Below are 20,326 nucleotides of genomic sequence, written 5' to 3'. Positions count from 1 at the left end.
TTTTCAATATGGACTACCGCAGGGCCCAGCCCCTCAGAAGCAGGGCCTGCCCATCTTATTGCCAAAGCCCCAGCAGGCAGCTGGCCTCTGGAGCAGGCAGTAGAGGACGAAGGTCATGCATAACTACATACCTGTTGCTGTGAATATAGGAGTGTCTCAAGATACTTGATCACGTGGTTTTTGAAGTCCTTGGATTTCTCTTTCTATAGGAGACAGGATTCTACACTGACCATCCAGACAGTGGCTCCTTCCCCTTTTGATGGGAGGGTGGTATTTATTGCTGGCCAAGGTCAAACAAAGCCTCAGAAAGTAGAGCCAGCAGCTGGAATAGCTACAGTTCCAACCGAATAGCCTCTGCCAAGGCCTTGCAAGGCTTTCTTGGAGGGTGGGGATGGGGGCGGGAAGGGGAGGAGAAAGGATGGGGGCCCAGAGGGCACATGGCAGCTGCAGGCTTTGTTTGTGTCTAGTTACTCTGGTCCAGCAACAAGTGTAAGACAGCCACTGTGCCTCAGGAATAAGCACACACATTTCCAGAGAAGGCCACGCCTGTTCACAATAATTGCCAAGTCACTGGCACCTTTATCTCTCTCTACCCAATAGACTTGGATGAAACCAACTCTACTACTAAAACAGACACTACACACAAGTGACAAGTAGGACCTTCTACCTCACCTCAAACCGTATCACTTCTTTTCGGACCACTGTTGAAATCCTTTCAAAGTCCCTTTCATACTGAGTCACCCGAGACTCCCACTGGGAAGAAAGAAGAAAGAAAGGATCACTTAATACCATGCTAACATTATTAAACCTTTACTTTTGGACAGCAATTCTACACATGAGACCTCATTGACCACTATGTCTGTCTGTCTGTCCCTCTGGGTAAGATTAGATACCATAAGGGATTCAGTGTGCAAGTCTGAGTCGAGCAGAAGACCTTAGGGGTTAGCTGGAAAAGAGATGCCATGTGCCCCAAGCCAAGCCTGGTCTTCGAGAAAGCTCTGGTACGCCAGCAGCCTCTGGCTTAGGTACTCACCAGCAGGGCTAGAAGGCCCAGAGAACTTAATTTAGCTCTCACGATGAGGCATGTCTGAACTACCTAGGTAGCTTTTCAAAGACCCATGCCAGGACCCCTCCTACAGAGATTCTTTTTTATTTTTTTTATTTAGGGATAGGGTCTTGCTGCATTGCCCAGGCTGGAGTGCAGTGGCTATTCACAGGCATGATCCCACTACTGATCGGCACGAGAGTTTTGACCTGTTCTATTTCCAACCTGGGCTGGTTCATCCCTCCTTAGGTGACCTGGTAGTTCTCCGCTCCCAGGAGATCACCATATTGATGCCACACTTAGTGCAGACACCCTGTCGGCACAGTGCAGTACAGCCCAGAACTCCTGGGTTCAAGTGATCCTCCTGCCTCAGCCTCCCGAGTAGCTGGGAGCGTCCGGCTCCTGCAGAGATTCTGATGTGGCAAGTCTGGGTACAGGGGGCAGAGGAGGAGGACCAGGCCTTAAGGCAGGCCTGCAATCAAGCAACCACAGCCCTTTAGACTCAATCAGCTCTTGCCTGCTGTGGGGTTCCAAGCACCTGGGTGGGATGGGACCAGGGCTCATTCAGGAGCCAGGAAAATACCCCTGGCTGGGCTGCCTCAGGGGACTCACCTCTACGATCTCATCCTTGGCCTGCTGCAGCTTGTCAGGCTTGTTGGCCCACAGCAGCCGAGCCTCAGCCTCCCGCTTCTTCTGCAGCGTGGCTTGAGCATCCTGCCAGCGCTGCCATGTCTTCATGCGCTGGTCGAAGGCAGCCTGTGGGGATGGGGGTTTGGGGAGGAGCACAGCCAGCTCTCCAAGAGCTCCACTGGCTCTGCCTCAGGGGGAGGTTCTCCCAACAGCTGTGCCAGGGAAGGACTGAGCAAGGGCAGGTTCTGCAGCCATACGTTAGTGCCCAGCTGGGAAGTTTAATGTTTAGAAGCACAAGCTTGGGTAAGACTCCTCTCCAAGCTTCTAGTAGGCCAGTGCCATGCTGCTTCATGCTACTCCCAGGGCTGGATAGCTGGGAGCACAGTAGGTGGCCCGATGCCAGTGCCCAGTACTATGGCTTCCAGAATACCTCCCTCAGATCTGTTGGTTCATGAGTCTACATACTTTCCCTGAGTGCCTGCCAGGTGCCAGGAACTAACACAGTGGGGAATGAAATACACGGTCCCGCTTTCACAGAACTTATCTGATGGAAAAGGCCAACATTACATAACAAGTACATACTTACAAGTATGCAGAGTACTGAGAAAAGAAGCAGGGGACTATGACATAAAGCTAGGGACCTCGCTTAACCTGGGAGATATGTCAGGGAAGTCCACTCTAATGAAGCAACATTTAAACAAACAGATACCCAAATAATATATGACCCAAAGAGTATACGGGGGGGTTAGCTTAACAAATTTTTTTTTAAAAGAGACAAGGTCTCACTCTGTTGCGCAGGCAGGAGTACAGTGGCACGATCATAGCTCACTGCAGCCTCAAACTCCTGGGCTCCAGTGATCCTCCTGCCTCAGCCTCCCAAGTGATAGGACTATAGGCACATACTACCACGCCTAGCTAATTTTTTTTTTTTTTAGAGACTGGGTCTCACCATATTGCCCAGGCTGGTCTCGAACTCCTGGCTTCAAGCAATCCTCCCACCTCAGCCTCCGAAAGCACTGGGGTTACAGGCATGAGCCACCATAAATCTTTAAAACCACCACAGGGATACACTGCTTTTATCCCAACCACACACTCACCTGCTCTAGGCTATCAAGGTCTCCAAGAAGCTTCTCCTCAGTTTTTCCTGTTTCCAGTCCCTTGACCCCAATCAACATTTCCAAAGGACAGCTGTCGGGCTGACTAAACCATCCCCCAACCCCCATTCACTTTGTAGGCTTCAAAAAGCAGCCTGGATCAAAGATCTGTGCCCAGGGCCAGCCTCCCAGCCCCCCTCCTTCCCTGCAAAAGTTCCCTGTATGTTTTCTATGCCTCCTGAGCATGGGCCTTTGCCAAAACTTGAACCTTAGGGAGTGCAATGCCACCAAATTCACCTGCCCCAGCATTGTCACTGTTGCTCCCCTGAAATTTCTTAACACCTCTGTGTCGAAGGATTAGGTAACGGGTGACCTTACATTCAAGTAAGACTCAAGCCAAATCCATTGGGCTAACAGTGGTCCCGCTCTAGGTTCAGGCAAGAGCAGAAGAGAAACCTCCTTCATCTCTTCAATCCTACCACCAGCTCATGATCATGAGATGGGCAGACAAAAGGTCTCTGAAAAAAGACCACTGGCAGCTCTGCACTCTAAGGCATGCTTCCTCAGCCCCCAGAGCTGTAGGCTAGGCTTCCCTCGCCCCCATACATACAGGCTCGCCCTGCCAAATGCTGTGTTCTCCAGAGACCTCCAACAATGCTCCCCCATAGAGTACCCTTCCCTGAGATATCCTCCAGTCTAAGTAGTCTGACCAGTTCTAAGAATTCCATAGCAGGTTGTTTTTCAACCCTCTTATCACTCTGGAGTTAGCAGGAAACCAAATAGCAAAGGGAGAGGACAATGAGCAACCTCATAGGCTATATTAAGCAACTCTACCATGGAGGAAATGATTGCACTGGAAGCTCTCTGGTGGGAGAAATATTGGGGACTGGGAGTGGAAGGTGGCACCATTCTAACTCAGAGGCTCACACACCCTGATCCCGAGCTGCATCAGGGCAGACTTAGGCCCTTATAGGGTAGGTGCCAGGCTTCCTCTTGGTTCTTTCCTCAGTCTTAGGGAGGCCATTCGAGAGCTAATACAACTGCCCAGTCAAGCTTCCTTAACCACTCTGAGAGCTCATGGGAAACCAGACTGCCCTGATCACTGGGAGAAAAAGTGAGGTGCTTGACCTGAGGGGCAGGCTGCAGTGTCGTTATCTGTGGTCAGCACAGCATGGGAAGGGCTCTGGTGACAAGCTCTCTCAGCCCCCTGACCACACTCCTCCATGCAACGCCAAGCCAGTTCCGTGTAGTTACCTGACTGCCCACACTGGAGAGACAAGTGGAAGCCAGCAAGAGCTCTTATCAGGGCAAAGCCGCTGCTTACTGTTAAGGAGGCAAAGACCAAAGGACTGAGGAAGTCACTGCTCCAGGGGGCCAATATAGCAGATCTTCAAGCCTTGCTTGAAGAAATGAGCACAGAGGACACTGTCCAGCTTCAACAATAAGGGGGATCCTACAGGAGAGGTCTTTTCTCCAAATGCATCTAGCAAAGTTGGCTGTGGGCCTCAAAATGACTTAGTGATAACTAGCTAACAGTCAAATGGATTGTTTGGTTTACAGAATACCTTCTCTCTTAAGAGCAGAAAAAGTAACACCTATTTACAAGCTATATGGGATGAAATTTTCTTGGGAAGGGGAAGAGCAAAGGAAACAAATCAAACCAAGGGAAGGAGAAAGAAGAAAGGAAATAGAAGCTTACGCGGACTATGGCCAGGAGGCGAATGTAGTCACTCAGGAGCTCGGCAAGAAGGAAAAAGTCATTGTTGGCCTGTTCCTGGTGGAGCTGCTCAATTTTTTCTTCTACCTCAGCCAGCTGGGAGAGTGCCCGTGACAATGCCGTGTTGTCCTCAGAGCTCCCGAGCATAGCTAGACTCTTTGCAAACTGGGCTGTGTTCAGTGCTAGCTCTGGAAGGAGGAAAAGAAGCAGAGGCCCCTCTGATCTCACAAGGAAAAGGGACAAGTCAGCTGGCATTGCATGGCATGTCTTAGCATTGCTGCCTGCTGCATATCTGACAATTGAGGGATCTGCAACCCAGTCACCTGTATTCAGAAAGTGAAGGGGATGCGGCCCGGTCACAGGAGCAGGAGGGCAAGGACCAGCTGTCCTATGTGTCACTAGGTTAGGCCTACCTGGAGGAAGCAGCTCCAATATTCCTGGAGAACCAAGGGCCAGTTAATACAAACAGGCCAAAGGAATGATTTTTACGTTAAAGCTCATGAACTGCAGCCTCTATGCATGAGAGAGAGAATGTATGTACACACTGCATAGTCTTGCATGTTCTAGAGTAGGGCAAACTCTTCTGTAAAAGAGCCAGACAGCAAATTTTTCAGGCCACACACCAGCTCCGCTGCAGATTCTTGTTCCCCCACAACTCATCCCTTTAAAAATGTAAAAACCTAAATTCTTAGCTCATGGCAATAGGCCCCAGATTTGGCTTATGTATCAGATGATAGTTTGCCAACCCTCACACTGGCCTAATGCTATATGGGTCTTCTGTCTGTTTAGATTTCTATTTATCAGCATATTTAAGGCAGAGAAGGAAAGCATTCAAACTTGCAAAATTTCACTAGCTTTTAAGCAAATCTCACCAAAGAAAGGTGAAGAAAGGTTAGGAAACAGATGTGGTTTTCCTGCATTTACACATTGCTGGTTGACTGTGTAGTTAAGGCATGTGTGACATCATTTTGGACGTAAGCCACCAACTCAAATCATATAAACAGAAACCCACATCCCAGGTCAAGCTGTATCTGGGACGGCTTCCCTGCACCCCTCCCAGCTACAAAGTACAATGCCCACAGTGGCCGTGTCATGTTTCTGCCAGGAGATGTAGGACGTATCTTTTTGATCAGAACATCAAGGACCAGGTAGGCAGAAATTTCAACTTGGAAGGCTGAGAGGTTTGGAACAGCATGCCCTCCCATTTCTAGCTCACTGGAAACATCAATGTCCCCCAGCTCCAAGTGCATTGCAGAGGTTATTACCTTTCCTATGGTTGACTAGAGTTTCTACAACAGCATGCAGTTTCCGTAAGCGCTGCTCCTCACATTCTACCTCCTGGAGCTTCTCCTCAAACCACTGAAAAACACAAGCCCAGAGCTTTAATGGAAATTACTTGTATAGATGCAGAGCACAGTCTTTCCTTAGTAGTTTTTTTTTTTTTTTTTAAAGGAATTGAATTGTCTTTAAAAAAAAAAAAAGTCTCTGATCTCAGAAAGTCCAGGACTCCTCAGGGATTCAGACCAATAAGCCTGAGGGGTGGGAGAGCTGAGAGGCACAGGGCTACTCACAATGTCTGATTCATTCATCTTGATGGTCATTTTGCTGACTGCGTCAGTGGCTTTGTTGAACATCTTGAGGAGACCAGCACCACTCAGTGTCTGGGTACCCACAGCACGTGGCAGCTACAAGACCAAGAAGGTGAGGATGGCAAGTTATCTGCGGCCCCTATTTTAGGTTCAGATGAATTAGTAACCATCAGATGGCATGCCCAAAACTTGTCACACAAATTATTCAAACTGTAGATTGTTGTTTTCAAAGGCAGTTAGGTGAATACACAACTAACATGTGCAGAAAGAAAAACTGAAGAAGCCATGTTAAAAAAAAAAAACAACAGGAAAATTTTCAGGTTTTGATATTGTGCACAGAAAAAAAATTGACTGGAAATGTTATGTGGCCAGGTGACCACAAATTCAGATTGTCTGCCCTCCCAGGCAAGAACTGCTTAAATATCAAGCATATCTGTGTTGTTTTTTTTTTTAAATGGAATGCTTCACGAATTTGCATGTCATCCTTGTGCACAGGCCATGCTAATCTTCTCTGTATCGTTCCAATTTTAGTATATGTGCTGCCAAAGCGAGCACCAAGCATATCTGTGTTAAAAGTCAAAAGTTCCTTTGGATTAGGGCACTCTGCACACAACTAGGCTTAAAGTCTCAAGAGACTGTGAAGTTGTGCTGTGATTCCATTTGGATTTTCTTCAGCGAACAAATGTCCAAGGACAGGAGTATTATTTATTCAGATTGAGACTACTTTTAAGGATGACCTATTAGTAGTAAAGCCAAGCATACCAAATATGTAGAAACAATTTGATTGGTTCACTCCTACCACTACTCTCCTAAGGCATGGAAAGGATGCTGAAGAATCTATAGTATATATGGTATACTATGCTCAAAAGGTAGGTTTTAGTGCTTATGACTCTATGGCAGTAGTTCTAAATTTAGGGCCATTTTGCCCTCTAGGTGACATCTGGCAATGCCTGAAGATGAGTCTGGTTGTTACACTGGCATCTAGGTGGTAGAGGCCAGGGATGCTGCTAAAATACACTACAATGTACAGACAACCCTCACAACCAAGAATTATCTGGCCCAAGTGTCCATAGTGCTGCTGTACACAAACTCTGCTCTAGGGGTATGAAGTGAGGATGAGAGAGTGAAAAGGAAGAATGGATTTAGGAATACCCAGAGGAGGAATTAAACGATTTAAAGCATTTGACAGAATTTTTAATTAAAAAATTTCATTTTGGAGGAAAAACCCCACATGCTTAGCATCATTTTCTTCATTAAAGTAACACATACTATATGTAAATTAAAGAAAAAATAAAAATAAATAAAAATAAAAACAAATGTCAGTTCTACCCTGTCATTTACTTCCTTCTAGTTTTCTTTCCTATGAGATAGAACATTGTTTTATCCCAGGTTCTTTTGATCCTTAATGACTTATGTTTCTACAGCTGTATTTATATGCTGTTTCATGTTTTACATTTTATAATTCTTTTAATAAATGCTTCCACATAACATTTATGTATGTTTTCTGCTTATAATTAGAATCAAGTATTTGTTGCATTGATATACTTAATTCTTCAGTTTTTGGCAACTGGGCTGTTTTTCACAATCATGAATAGTCTGTGCGTAGCCTGTACAGAAGACTGTCCACTAGAATCAACACCTTGGCTACATGACAGTTTTGTGGTCTATGCTAACTAGTTCTTAACCTATGCCATTCCTAGCACAAAATATGCATTCAATTTAAGGCAAGTAGTAACCTATGAAAGACATGCCAAGAACTTGCCAAATAGATCATTGTGCTGAACCAGTGAGGCACACTAGGTTACCATTTGACCTCTACAACCAGTTGCTTTTGACTACAGGCAGGGCTTCTTTTATTTCAAAGGCTGAAAAATACTTGTCCTTTCTAGGAGCTCACATAAAATTAAGATATACCCTGGTAGTGGGCATGTTAAGTGTTCAAATATCTGCTAAGTGAACTAATTTCATTTCACTAGGGGCAGATATAAGTTATGAAATTCAGTTCGTACAATACTAACCTCTTCTTTTTCTAAAAACTCTCTGACATCAGGGTCCTGTAACATGGTGGGATGATTCACAATCCTCTGAAGGTACCTGAAAGGTAAGTAAGCAGTTATCTAGTTAGTTGACCTGATCTCTGATCAGGTGTCATACAGTGCTGGCAGTGGTACCATGACTTTCATTACTTAATATGACCACAGACAAGGCACTAAAGTAGGACTCTGCTTGTAAGCACAATCAAGTTCATGTTCTTCACATTTCCAAAAAAGGACAGAAAAAGAACTAGTCAGAGAGATCTCAGAGCCACTCATATTTGATTGTATAAGAAGAATATGATTGTCTGTTCACTCAGGAGGAAGAAAGAAGACTTAGGAAAGGTTAGAGATAATATGTGGAGGCGTGAAACTTTAGTTCACTCAAGTTTCATTTCTATCTCAATCAGTTGTCTCATAATTTTCAGTTTCAGCTTCTCACCTTTCTAAAGCGGCCCTCCGTTTTTCAAGAAATTCTGCAGAAGAAGAATCTTCCTTCCCAACTTTCACTTTTGTCATTCCTAGAATGGAATTTAAAAAGCAAAATAACCACAAATCATCATGAAAAGGATAAACCGGTTCTGAAAAAAAGTCAGGGGGGGAAGGCAATGAGGACAGCACTACAAAACACAATCTAAGGCCACTTCTATGTCATGAGCAGGCATAGACCAAAGGTTCTTTACATGGGAGTCATTTTTTAACTAGTCTCCAAGTGCTGAAGGTTCTAAACTCTGGGACTTGCAGAGTATACATTTTCTAAAGAAAGGGGCCACAGCACTCTGAGTATAAACATCAGTTGATGGTAATGGGAAGGTTCCTTCCTGGATCCCCAGTCCAATTTAGTATATTTCAACCTGGAGGGAAAAGCAATCATTTAAGACTCTTGGATATCAATATAAAACAAACAAACAAACAAACACTGGAGGCTAAAACCAAAGCCCCCTACTGTCCTCAAAGAGAGAGAACAAGTCAAAATATGTTATTTCTCTAGACCTCAAGGGTAAGAAAATGCTGGAAATGTCTCTTTTCTAAACACAAGATTCTACAGTGTTGCTAGAAGTAGTCTCATATACTAGGCAGTAAGTATACTTCAGAACAAATGCAAGGAGAAAAAAATCCAAGTGGAGTTAAAGACCACAGCCTTACCTATTAGGCTCTTCTCAGGCGGAGGAGGGACAATGAAGCCATTCTGAGAGTGTTTCTCTGAAAGCTTCTCATAAAGACCCAGAAAGTCACTGAATCTTCTTTTCACTGCAAACTGTTTACTTCTGAACATTGGTAAGCTCGTCTTGGGGACAGAAAAAAACACAGGCAATTTCGTTCCAAATAGGGGATGACTAAGTATATTGAAACCATCCAGCTGACATCAAAGAAATCCATTTCCCAGATTCCCGCCCTTTAGCCACCTAGCAAATAACTTTCTCCAAGGCAGAGATTCCTAAACTTTTTTGGGCTATACTTCACCACTTTGGCAGTTTGGGAGCCTAAGGAGCCCCTCTCAGAATTTTAAATGTATGAAATAAAATATACAGAATTATAAAAACAACAAATTAAATTCAAATATAGTTTCATTCCCAGGTTAAGAACCCTTGCTCTAAAGAAACAAATGTTGAATTTTAGTTTAAAACTAGAATTCTATGATTCCTGTAACCCATTTATCCTTCACTGAGTTATTTAAGGGTATGGTATCAGCTGCGAGAATTAAAGCACCCAAACTAAAGACAAGACAGACTAAAGAGTGCTTCTAAGAGGGGAAGTGGGTGGATCAGTTGAAATATATTAAGCTGGAGACACTAACCTCTAAAGTGTCATAGGATCTAGAACTCACAGAAGACAGGCCAACAAATAGTAGGGAGGCAACACAAAGGACACTTCTAGTAAAAAAAAAAAAGGGTAACCTACAACATAATGACAGATCTCATTATACTTACTAGATAGGCAAAATTTAAGGAGGCTGGCCTCGCCAATTGCTGGCAAGGAAGCGAATCAATGGGAACTTTTACACACTGCCAAAGGGAGCATAAATTGGTACAAACAGTTTAAAAACAGTTTGTATTCCTTGTATGCAACTCTTGCAGTAGCTATGACCCAGGGGAACTACTCCTGGTTACATACTCTAGAGAAACTCTTCCATGTGTGCACTACAGATGTGCAACAAAGTTCATAGTTTACAGTTAGAAAAACTGGAAACATGTTCACAACAGAAAATGGATAAATATATGGACTAACTACAGCTATGCCCAACAAGGATAGGTCTGAGAAACAATGCTAAGTAAAGAAAGCACTATTTTTGGCATGATACTATTTTTATGAAACTCAAAAATAAAGCAAAACAGTATATTATTTAGAGATATCTATATAAATATTTTTTATAAAGGAAATGAGAGACAACTCAGGAGAGCAGCTGCATCTAAAGTATGAGGCAGGGAATATGACAGGGAGAAACACAGATGGGTTTAATGATACTCATCTTAAGACTGGTAGTAGGAGGGCGCGGTGGCTCACGCCTATAATCCTAGCACTCTGGGAGGCCGAGGCGGGTGGATCGCTCAAGGTCAGGAGTTTGAGACCAGCCTGAGCAAGAGCGAGACCCCGTGTCTACTAAAAAAATAGAAAGAAATTATCTGGCCAACTAAAATATATATAGCAAAAATTAGCCAGGCATGGTGGCACATGCCTGCAGTCCCAGCTACTCGGAAGGCTGAGGCAGTAGGATCGCTGAAGCCCAGGAGTTTGAGGTTGCTGTGAGCTAGGCTGACGCCACGGCACTCACTCTAGCCTGGGCAACAGAGTGAGACTCTGTCTCAAAAAAAAAAAAAAAGACTGGTAGTAGGTTCAGGGCTTCATTATTATGCTTCATTACTTGCATACAACATTGTATAAGTTTTGTATGCATTAACATTATGTAAAAAAGGAAGACCAGATCTGAAGGGCAAAAGGTTCAGGAAAATATTAAAAAGCTCTGTGAAATCTCTGAAGAACTGAGGAGTTTTAAAGACGTAAGTACTCTCAGTTTGGAGCAATCCACCAAACTAGTTCCAAGCCACATAGTTCCTAAGAGGGAGAGGGCTGTACCAGATACACCACATGACTTAATACAACTTGTGAACTTTCACGCTGAAGTGTTAGCTCTCTGGAAGAATACTGGAAAGGCTCAGTCTGGAGTACTCAGATGAAACTACCAAGGGGATGCAGGCTTGCTCCATCTCTAGTAAATGTGAAGAAAGATGTTGGCAAAGAAACTAAAGAGATACCCAGAAATGATCTGAACGATGACCTTCTTGGTATGAGCACCCTAGTCTATAAAGGTGGTCATCAGCAGGGTCACCTGGACTCACCTGTGTTGTAACTTTGTAGGCCACATACGCATTCATACCATCCCCTGTGGAAGAACATGAGAGCAGGAGAGGGTTATCTTATAAACCAAAGCAGTGCTAATCAAGCTAACATTTAACCAGGAACCATAAGCCATGAGAGCCCTGTGTGAGAAGGGATACTTGTTTCATCTCCAAGCTTTACATGCAATCCCAGAAGCCGGTTCCTACTTTGTCTCAGGGCCTCTGTGGCACATATCATGCCCCCATGGATGCTGGCTGGGCCCCAGTTTGAGTCAGACAAGAGAGGCAGCTCCCTGTTCCAAAGCCAGGCTCCATTTATACTCTCCACAAAGCAGCACTGGATACTCACAATCCATCAGTTGTTACCATGCCAATATTTGGGCTGGTTACACACATCTGTCCGAAACCAAACAATTCTCTTGCTGTATAAAGCAGGAGGAGAAGGAAGCAACTGATGTAAAAAGAAACAAGTAGTTCTACCCTAGGCTAGCTCTGGGCTCGGTTTGCTCTTTCAGAAATACTGTCACAGTCCCCTCCATTGGTGCTGGGGGACACTGACCTCTCTGATCTAGCATGTTCACCAAGAGCAAAGGGCCTGGCAGGAAGACACTTTGGCTGCCTAATGTCACACAAATCTCCCTTTCCTGGAGGAATTATTATTACGAAAAAGCCTTTGACTGTTAAATAATTTGGGATTCAAGCAACTGTTTTGCTCTGTGGTAATGTCCTGACCTAGACCACTTAGGGAGATAAAGCCACCATTGAGTCCCTGAGCACTGAAAAGACATACATTGGAATCCAGACAGACACAGCTCCAGTGCTGGACTAGGATATTTTTGGTTGGTTTTGTTCCCCTTCTCCCTCACTCCTGATTCCTCCCCACAACAAACCTAGGGCAACAATTACCAGATGGTTAAGCTCCTGAACTAGTTCTGGGGTGAGGGACCAGGGGAAGAAGGGGCAGGCAGTACTGGATCAAAAGGGCCACATATTACAGCTGGTTTCAGTGAAATGGCTGGAACTGCCTGCTTTTATAAAGCACACAGAGAAGTTGCAGATTAAATGGGAACAGAAGGCTTGTCTGCTGTACTTCCCCATCCCCTACCAAAAAGGTGTATATAAAACAGTAATCATAAGCTAAGTTTTAGAAATTACACTGATTACTACCTTTAGTTCTCTTATAAACCACTTATATTACATTGTCTAATACTACTAAGGATGTTTTATCACTGACAAAAGAAAAAAAACATCTAAGTTTACTTTATGGAAGTAGTGCTCAAAATTTCATTCACAGAATAGTCACAGTCAAATGTCCAATCCTGTAATTTAGTGCCTATAATTAAGAAATTCTAAATGCAAACATACATAAAACGGTAGCAAAGCAGAATCTTCAGATACATTACCAGTATGTTAGCTGCCTTTACTAAGGTAATGTTCATGAAAGGAGATACATTACATATACACACTGAGCACACAGATCTGCAAATGGGCTAGTAATACAACAGTCTTATAATTTATATAAATTTTCTAAATAATTTCAGAATTAAAGATGGCACATGCAAATTACCAAGGCTCTGCAAAGAATATCCTGGTAAAAGTAGGATTCTAATTTATTTAGATGTGTGCAGGAGCAAGAAGCACATGTTGAATAAACAGCCACACAAACAGAATATGTTGTTATAAAGATCAGGCCTTAAATATGAAAATGTTTTAATTAGTTGGTTTCTTGGCATCAACACAACCAAGAATCTAGACTACAGTGTAAGCGATGAAAGCTTATCACCAAGACTAATCTGTGTTTAAATAAACTGATCCATGGGACGTTTAAATTACTCTCTGTTATGGAGCAAATTGTATCCCCTTCCAAATTGATATATTTAAAGTCCTAACTCTCAGTACCTAAAAATGTAAGTTTATTTGGAAACCGGGTCTTTACAGATGCAATCAAGTTAAAATGAGGACACTAGGGTGGGCCCTACTCCACTCTGACTGGTGTCTTTATTTAAAAAAAAGGGAAATCTGGACACATATAGACAAGCGTAGAGAGAAGACAATGTGAACACACTTAGGAAGAATGCCAAGTGACAATGAAGGCAGAGATTGCAGTGATGCTTAGGCTACCAGAAGTTAGGAGAGAGGCATGGAACAGCCCTCCCCTAGTGCCTTCAGAGGGAGAATAGCCCTGCCGACATCATGATTTCAGATTTCTGGCCTCCAAAACTGTAAGGGAATATATTTCTATTGTTTTAAGCCACCTAGTTTGTGGTACTTGGCTACAGCAGCCCTAAAAGACTAATACACTCCCTCTCCTGGTTCAAACATGACTTACTACATTTTAAAAGAATTAGTACCATTCATAATGTGTCTTATTCCACCAAGGATTTAAAGCAGCTAATAACTAGCTTAAAATTAATGTGCTCATAGAATATTCATAAATAATAGAGAAGCAAGAGTGAATCCTAGACATGTAATCCAAAGTTCTGATCTATGCTCTACCATAGGTCATGTTATGCCCTAACAAGAAAGTCATCTCCTTTCTGGTCCTCAATTTCCTCTATTGTTAGATGATAGGATTGTGTAAGATGCTCATAAATGTCCTCCCAGTGAAACAGTCCAGGAAAAGTAAAAATCAACAGTTTTATGAAAACCATTTTGGGACAAAGTCTAATTAGTTCCTGTCCCTAGTTCTGAATAGACAAAAGGTTGGGAATTACATTTTTCTTCTTAACCATTAAATTTGTCTCCTTACCCATATAAACACCACCCCTGTTTAGGACAAGCTCTATACTGCCTCTTCTGTAAGAAATTATACCTGGAACAAGGAAAATCAAGGTCTATTGTGCTCCACTCAGTAATCACCCTCCCAATAGGGAAATGCTATCCTAAAAATCCAAGTCTGGCCAAAGTTAAGTATTATGCTTTTTGAAAATCTAATTTCAATTTGAGCACAATTCATCCTAGGTCCCAAAGAGAGACACAGACTTCCCTACCTCATTAGGACACCAAGAGTACATGATAAATGATATATAATAAAAGTGTCAAACTTACTTAGGGAAAAAATAAGTTCAATGTCCCAAAGTTTTAGAACATGTATTTTTAGGACACTTAAATGGAATTTATGATCTCAAAAGAGAATTAAGACGGTCTTATCAACTCCTAGGCAGAAGGAAATGTCTGGGTTTTTTAAATTTTAATTTTTAAAAATTTTTTGCAGAGTCTCATTTTGTCACCCTGGCTAGAGTGCTGTGGCGTCATCATAGCTCCCTGCAACCTCAAACTCCTGGGCTCAAGGGATCCTCCTGCCTCAGCCTCCCAAATAACTGGGACTATAGGCATATGCAACTATACCCAACTAATGTTTCTACTTTTTGTAGAGATGCGGTCTTGCTTTGTTCAGGTTGGTCTTGAACTCCTGAACTCAAGCACTCCTTCCCAGAGCACTGGGATTACAAGCATGAGCCACTGCGCCCAGCCAATGTTTGGGTTTTTAAAAAGGAATTCTAGTAGTATTTGATGTCTGATTTTTCTTCCTAAAGCCAACAAAAAACTAAAAAAAGTACTGGGTAACTTGTCTCTGGCCTTAGCAGAGCAACGGATATACTTTTATAGAAAGATCCTGATGAAGTATTTCACACTGGCTGGTTCAGCTCTGAAGGTAGCCATCCCAAAATTATTAATAGCTACTTACACTTTCCACAGCCATATCATCCTAACATCACAAGGAGTCCTAAGGACACTTACCTATCTTTTCAGGATCAGTTATACCGACTGTCAAATCAAATTGGTCCTCCTGTTCCTCTTCCTCTAGCTTTTTAAAGAAATGACAAATCATGAGTTGACACAAAAAAGCTATTAATTTTATCCTGTATTAAGCTTATATCACTCTAATAAAATCAATATGTACCCTTTTATGTATGATTGTTCAGCTCTGTCAATTCCTAACAATCCCAATGAACCAACTCCCACAGTTTTAAATTGGGAGAGTCTTACAAGCCTTTCTTACATCCATTCTCTTAAAACGTTATTTTGATGACAATGAAATAATTACTACATTTTGGAAGACTTGCCTCTTGCAGGCTAAGGAGGGAGTGAGGAGAGACTATACTCCTGAATATGGGAGCTTTAGACACTAAATATCATTAGTGACCATTTAAAGCCTTTGTGCTGTCCTCTGGGCAATAGATACTCTGCCCAAGAAAGAGTCCTTTACTGGTTCTAGCTGTCCATTAACCATAAAAGTCTCCTTCAAGGGTCATAAATATTTTCTCAAGGTTCATATTCAACTGAACTTCAGATTGGCAGCACACAGTCCTAAAAACCCAAAGCAACAAGACCAATAGCATAGACACTCACCTCCTCATAGCTTGGCTGGGGCTTAGAAGAATTTGTGGCTTCCTGTGGAGGAAGAGAAATGAGCGTTTTGATCGGCAGCTTCTTCTGATTATTTTGTGTGCTGTCCAGGGATAGTTCCACTGTGGCATCTAAAACAGTTGATATTTTAAAATGAAAGTCAATAATGAGTCTTTGAGGGCTGAACTTCAACTCTATAGTCTAAGAGACTTGCAAGAACAATAGCAAGCACTCTCAATAGTTAAAGGCTCTCAGACTAAGAGAACAAGAGTTATAAAATTTTTACATAGATAAAAGGAGAGGATGGCAAGGGAAATGTTCTTCTAGCACAGGCTTAGTAGAGCAACCTCTCCCTCTCCTTTCCAAATACAACTACTTGGCTACTCTCCTATCTAGAATTTAGGCAAGAACAAGTGACCAAGTAAAAAGACTAAACAACCAAAATAAGTGTCAATTAACTTTACTCTTAGGAGTATTCCATCAGAACCATATTTATATAAACCTTATTTACTCTTGTTATAATTGCTTGTAAAAGAGTAAGTTCGGTTATCTGTTTTACAAACCAATAGGACAGAAGAGGCAGGCACACTGATAGCAAAAAATGACACCAAAGGAAGAGTTAGGAAAACTATAAGATAGAAAAAAATGGACCCAAGATACAAACACAGTAACACTTGGGAAAGGGCAGTTTGTCACAATTGAGGACAGCACTGTTATTTTAGCAGAGCTTAAGAATTGTTCATAACTATAGTTTAGACTTCCTTGCAAAGATTCAATTATATTTATTAATAGTATATGCTATCCAAATGGGTAAAAAGATGTGTGATATCTGAAAATATTTCTAATCAAAATAGTTTTTTAAAAATAGTGCCTAAGAACTGCCTTTGTCTATTTGGGGAAAATGCTGTTGAACATTCCCTAAGTGTTCCAGAGAGGGGACTATTAAAATAGCATATGCACCATTTTTAGGTGTTAAAATTTTTTATGCAAATAGAAAGAATGTACTTTCAACTTGGGAGCAATGAAGCTAGAAGCTCTAAATCTAAACAGTTCAAATATTTTTCTTTTTAGTAAAGAAAAACAAATAGCCATTTGGGTTTGGTCTGATCACTAGGTATTCAATTTTAGTCTTAGGAAATGCAAAGAATGCTGTTTCTTCTTCTTTTCTAGATTTTCATTTGGAGCTAAAAAGAAACCAGAGATGGGGTGCCTATAGGTATAATCAAGTTCTAGATCAGTGTTCTAATCATTAAATGTGAATCATGTCTGCAAAAAAGGTTACCACACTGTTAGAAATGAAATCTGACCCCTATCAGGAAAGAGAGGTGGTAATATAATCTGATCCTGGTGTGGGAATATAAAAGAAAATACAGTTGATCCTTGAACAAAGGTTTGAACAGCACATGTCCACTGATACAAGGATTTTCTTTTGCCTCAGACAGCAAGACCAATCCCTCCTCTTCCTCAGCCTACTCAATGTGAAGATGATGAGGATGAAGACCTTTATTATCCACTTCCACTTAATGAATAGTAAGTATATTTTCTCTTCCTTGTGGTTTTCTTAATAACATTTTCTTTTCTCTAGCTTACTTCATTATAAGAATGTAGTATATAATATATATAACATACAAAGTAAGTGTTTATCGACTGTTCTTGTTACTGGTAAGGCTTCTTTCTGGTCAACAGTAGGAGTTTTAGAGAAGTCGGTAAAGTTTTTGGGGAGTCAAAGGCTATACAACGATTTTCAACTGTGTGGGGGTCAGCACCCCAACCCATGTTGTTCAATGGTCAACTGTATACATAATGAATGTGTTAGGTTGGTAGGAGTCTTTGAAATAAGCAACCAGCTGAAGTATGTGTAGGACAGTCATATCATATGGGGGCCCATATAAATAAGTTAATAAATGTATTGCGAAACAGGAGGTACTGGTCATTTAAAACCTTTGGCTTATTAGAATGCTACTAAAAGTATTTTTGAAGAGCTGTGCATTTTCTATGAAAATTCATGTGACAAAGATGCCAAAACTTACATTAAGACATGCTTTTTTTCTTTCAACTTCTGATGAGAGTAACAGAAAAGCCTTTGGGCTCCATCAGAGACTCTGATCATCACTAAACTAATTATGTAAAAAATAAAATCAGAACATTTAAATTTCCACAGTCAATATTTATTTATTTATTTATTTATTTATTTTTTGAGACAGAGTGTGACTTTGTTGCCCTGGCTAGAGTGAGTGCCGTGGCGTCAGCCTAGCTCACAGCAACCTCAAACTCCTGGGCTTAAGCGATCCTACTGCCTCAACCTCCCAAGTAGCTGGGACTACAGGCATGCGCCACCGTGCCCGGCTAATTTTTTTTTTTCTATATATATATTTTTTTAGTTGGCCAGCTAATTTGTTTCTATTTTTAGCAGAGACGGGGTCTCGCTCTTGCTCAGGCTGGTCTCGAACTCCTGACCTCGAGCTATCTGCCCGCCTCGGCCTCCCAGAGTGCTAGGATTACAGGCGTGAGCCACCGTGCCCAGCCCACAGTCAATATTTAAAACATCTGAGAAGCTACTCTTTCTAGAGATATCTTATGTTCCTTTCTTGGTAGTGAGGCAGGTATTGGCTGTGTACGAAACTAGTGGGAGAATGAAGTTAATCAGAATTGTCATTACTAATAAATATGTCCCTAATAAAGATTTCCTACATGTTCATGTGCATAAAACCCAATCAAGAGGGTAACTCTGTTCACTAAGATTTCAGGTCTTCTTATAAATAAGAAAGATGATATAAATGTTAAGACCCTAAAGACAGAAATTTAGCTTCTTTTCAATCTGCCATAAAACTAAAGAGAATTCATTATCTGCATTCATATCGTTTCTCCTACAGAAATTTTATCCAAAAAATAATCACTACCAGAAATGAACAGTGTGTATTTAAGTTTCAGGGATGAAAGAAGTGGAAAATCTTCTAACTCTTTATATTCCTTCCTCTAATTTCTTTCTTTTCATGTCTTTTAAATTTCCTACCAGAGTTCTAATGTGAGTCCTCCCAAGATCTTACCCTCCACCCAAGATCTTTTTTTTTTTTTTTTATGGGGCTTAGAGGGCAACCATCCCTCCTCCAAGGAGAAGGCCAAGGTGGCCCCAGCTCCCAGTTCTCCACCCAAGATCTTATCTCTCCCCTTCCCCACCTTCCTCATCTTTGAGGACCTCACTACATGGCAGTTTCAACTATCACCTCTAGGAAGATGATTCCCATGTCTTCAGTTCTTTTCTCTTTCCCCAGGTAGAGTACCACAGTTAAAAATCACCTCTTGGGTATTTTCCTTTGTATTTCAAATTTAAAATACCTAAAACCCAAACTAACTTTTCTCTCATAGCCAGTTTCTTGTTTACAGTATAGTTCTAAAAATGGTACCATTTTCTTCTCAATCCTTGGACTTGAAAGCTTTAACCCAGTCTTCAATCTCCATGTTTTTGACATCTATTATATCCAATCATGAACCCCAGATTGGGTTGATTTCTCTTGAAAAGTTTTCACCTTTCCTTTCCACTTTTATCATATTATGTTCAGTCTTTGCCATTTCATTTTTTTTTTTGGAAACACGGCTCACTCTGTCACCTCAGCAGTGACACCTGTTGCAGCTCACTGCAACCTCAAACTCCTGGACTCAAGTGACCCTCCCACCTCAGTCTCCTCAGTAGCTAGGACTACAGGTGAGCCAACATGCCCCGCTAATGTTTCTATTTTTTGTAGAGAAGGGGGTCTCACTATGTTGCTTAGGCTGGTCTTGAACTCCTGGGCTCAAGCGATCCTCCCATCTTGGCCTCCCAAAATGCTGGGATTATAGGCATGAGCCAATGCACCCAGCCTGCCATTTCACTCTTGAACTTATTTGTAATTGCCTTCTAAAGAGTTTCTCGTCTTTGCCCACTGCAACTCACTTAATACAATAATTCCACTAGATCAGTCTTCCTAAAACATTCCTTTGCCCATATCACATTCCTTATGCAAAACTGCCAATGGCTCTTAATTGGCATTAGGATGAAAAATCAAACTCTAATTATTAAAGTCCTCCCAAACCTGTTCCCAAACTACATTTCCAGCCTTATCTTTCATGGCTTCTCTCAGAACACCTACTTTGGCCCACCAACTTTACTGACTGTCCCTCAAACAAACTTTATAGTTCCTGTCCAACCATTTGCATCCCTTTTCTTTTTCTCCTACATAAATCCTGCTTCCTCTAGGAAGTCTTCCAAGATCACTCTAGACCAGAGCCTTTTTTTTTTTTTTTTTTTGAGACAGAGTCTCACTCTGCTGCCCAGGCTAGAGTGCCATGGCATCAGCCTAGCCCACAACAACCTCAAACTCCTGAGCTCAAGCAATCCTACTGCCTCAGCTTCCCGAGTAGCTGGGACTACAGGCATGTACCACCACGCCCGGCTAACTTTTTTAATATATATTTTTAGTTGTCCATATAATCTTTTTCTATTTTTAGTATAGATGGGGTCTCAATCTTGCTCAGGCTGGTCTCAAACTCCTG

General features: G+C 41.9%; 1 protein-coding gene and 1 non-coding gene across 6 annotated transcripts in view; both read right to left on the bottom strand.

Annotated features, from left to right (window-relative positions):
- SNX1 (sorting nexin 1) overlaps positions 1 to 20,326 on the bottom strand; it is a 52,012-nt gene that overhangs the window by 13,665 nt on the left and 18,021 nt on the right. For all 5 annotated transcript variants that reach the window (XM_045540904.1, XM_045540900.1, XM_045540901.1 and 2 more), the window contains exons 3-14: positions 15,800 to 15,927; positions 15,188 to 15,254; positions 11,447 to 11,490; positions 9,255 to 9,396; positions 8,551 to 8,629; positions 8,094 to 8,169; positions 6,058 to 6,171; positions 5,752 to 5,845; positions 4,469 to 4,674; positions 1,658 to 1,801; positions 673 to 753; positions 132 to 203 (exon numbers count right to left, since the gene is read on the bottom strand). In XM_045540904.1, coding sequence (XP_045396860.1) covers positions 132 to 203; positions 673 to 753; positions 1,658 to 1,801; positions 4,469 to 4,674; positions 5,752 to 5,845; positions 6,058 to 6,171; positions 8,094 to 8,169; positions 8,551 to 8,629; positions 9,255 to 9,396; positions 11,447 to 11,490; positions 15,188 to 15,254; positions 15,800 to 15,927 — 1,247 coding nt within the window. The remainder of the gene's footprint in view (positions 1 to 131; positions 204 to 672; positions 754 to 1,657; positions 1,802 to 4,468; positions 4,675 to 5,751; positions 5,846 to 6,057; positions 6,172 to 8,093; positions 8,170 to 8,550; positions 8,630 to 9,254; positions 9,397 to 11,446; positions 11,491 to 15,187; positions 15,255 to 15,799; positions 15,928 to 20,326) is intronic.
- Positions 6,524 to 6,630, bottom strand: LOC123631115. The gene has a single exon (XR_006732990.1). It is a non-coding gene; the product is annotated as a U6 spliceosomal RNA (small nuclear RNA).

This window comes from Lemur catta, chromosome 1 (assembly GCF_020740605.2).
Source record: "Lemur catta isolate mLemCat1 chromosome 1, mLemCat1.pri, whole genome shotgun sequence".
In the NCBI taxonomy this organism is placed as follows: Eukaryota; Metazoa; Chordata; class Mammalia; order Primates; family Lemuridae; genus Lemur; species Lemur catta.
Note: the sequence above shows the minus strand (reverse complement) of the source record. Positions and strands in the feature narration are given on the sequence as shown.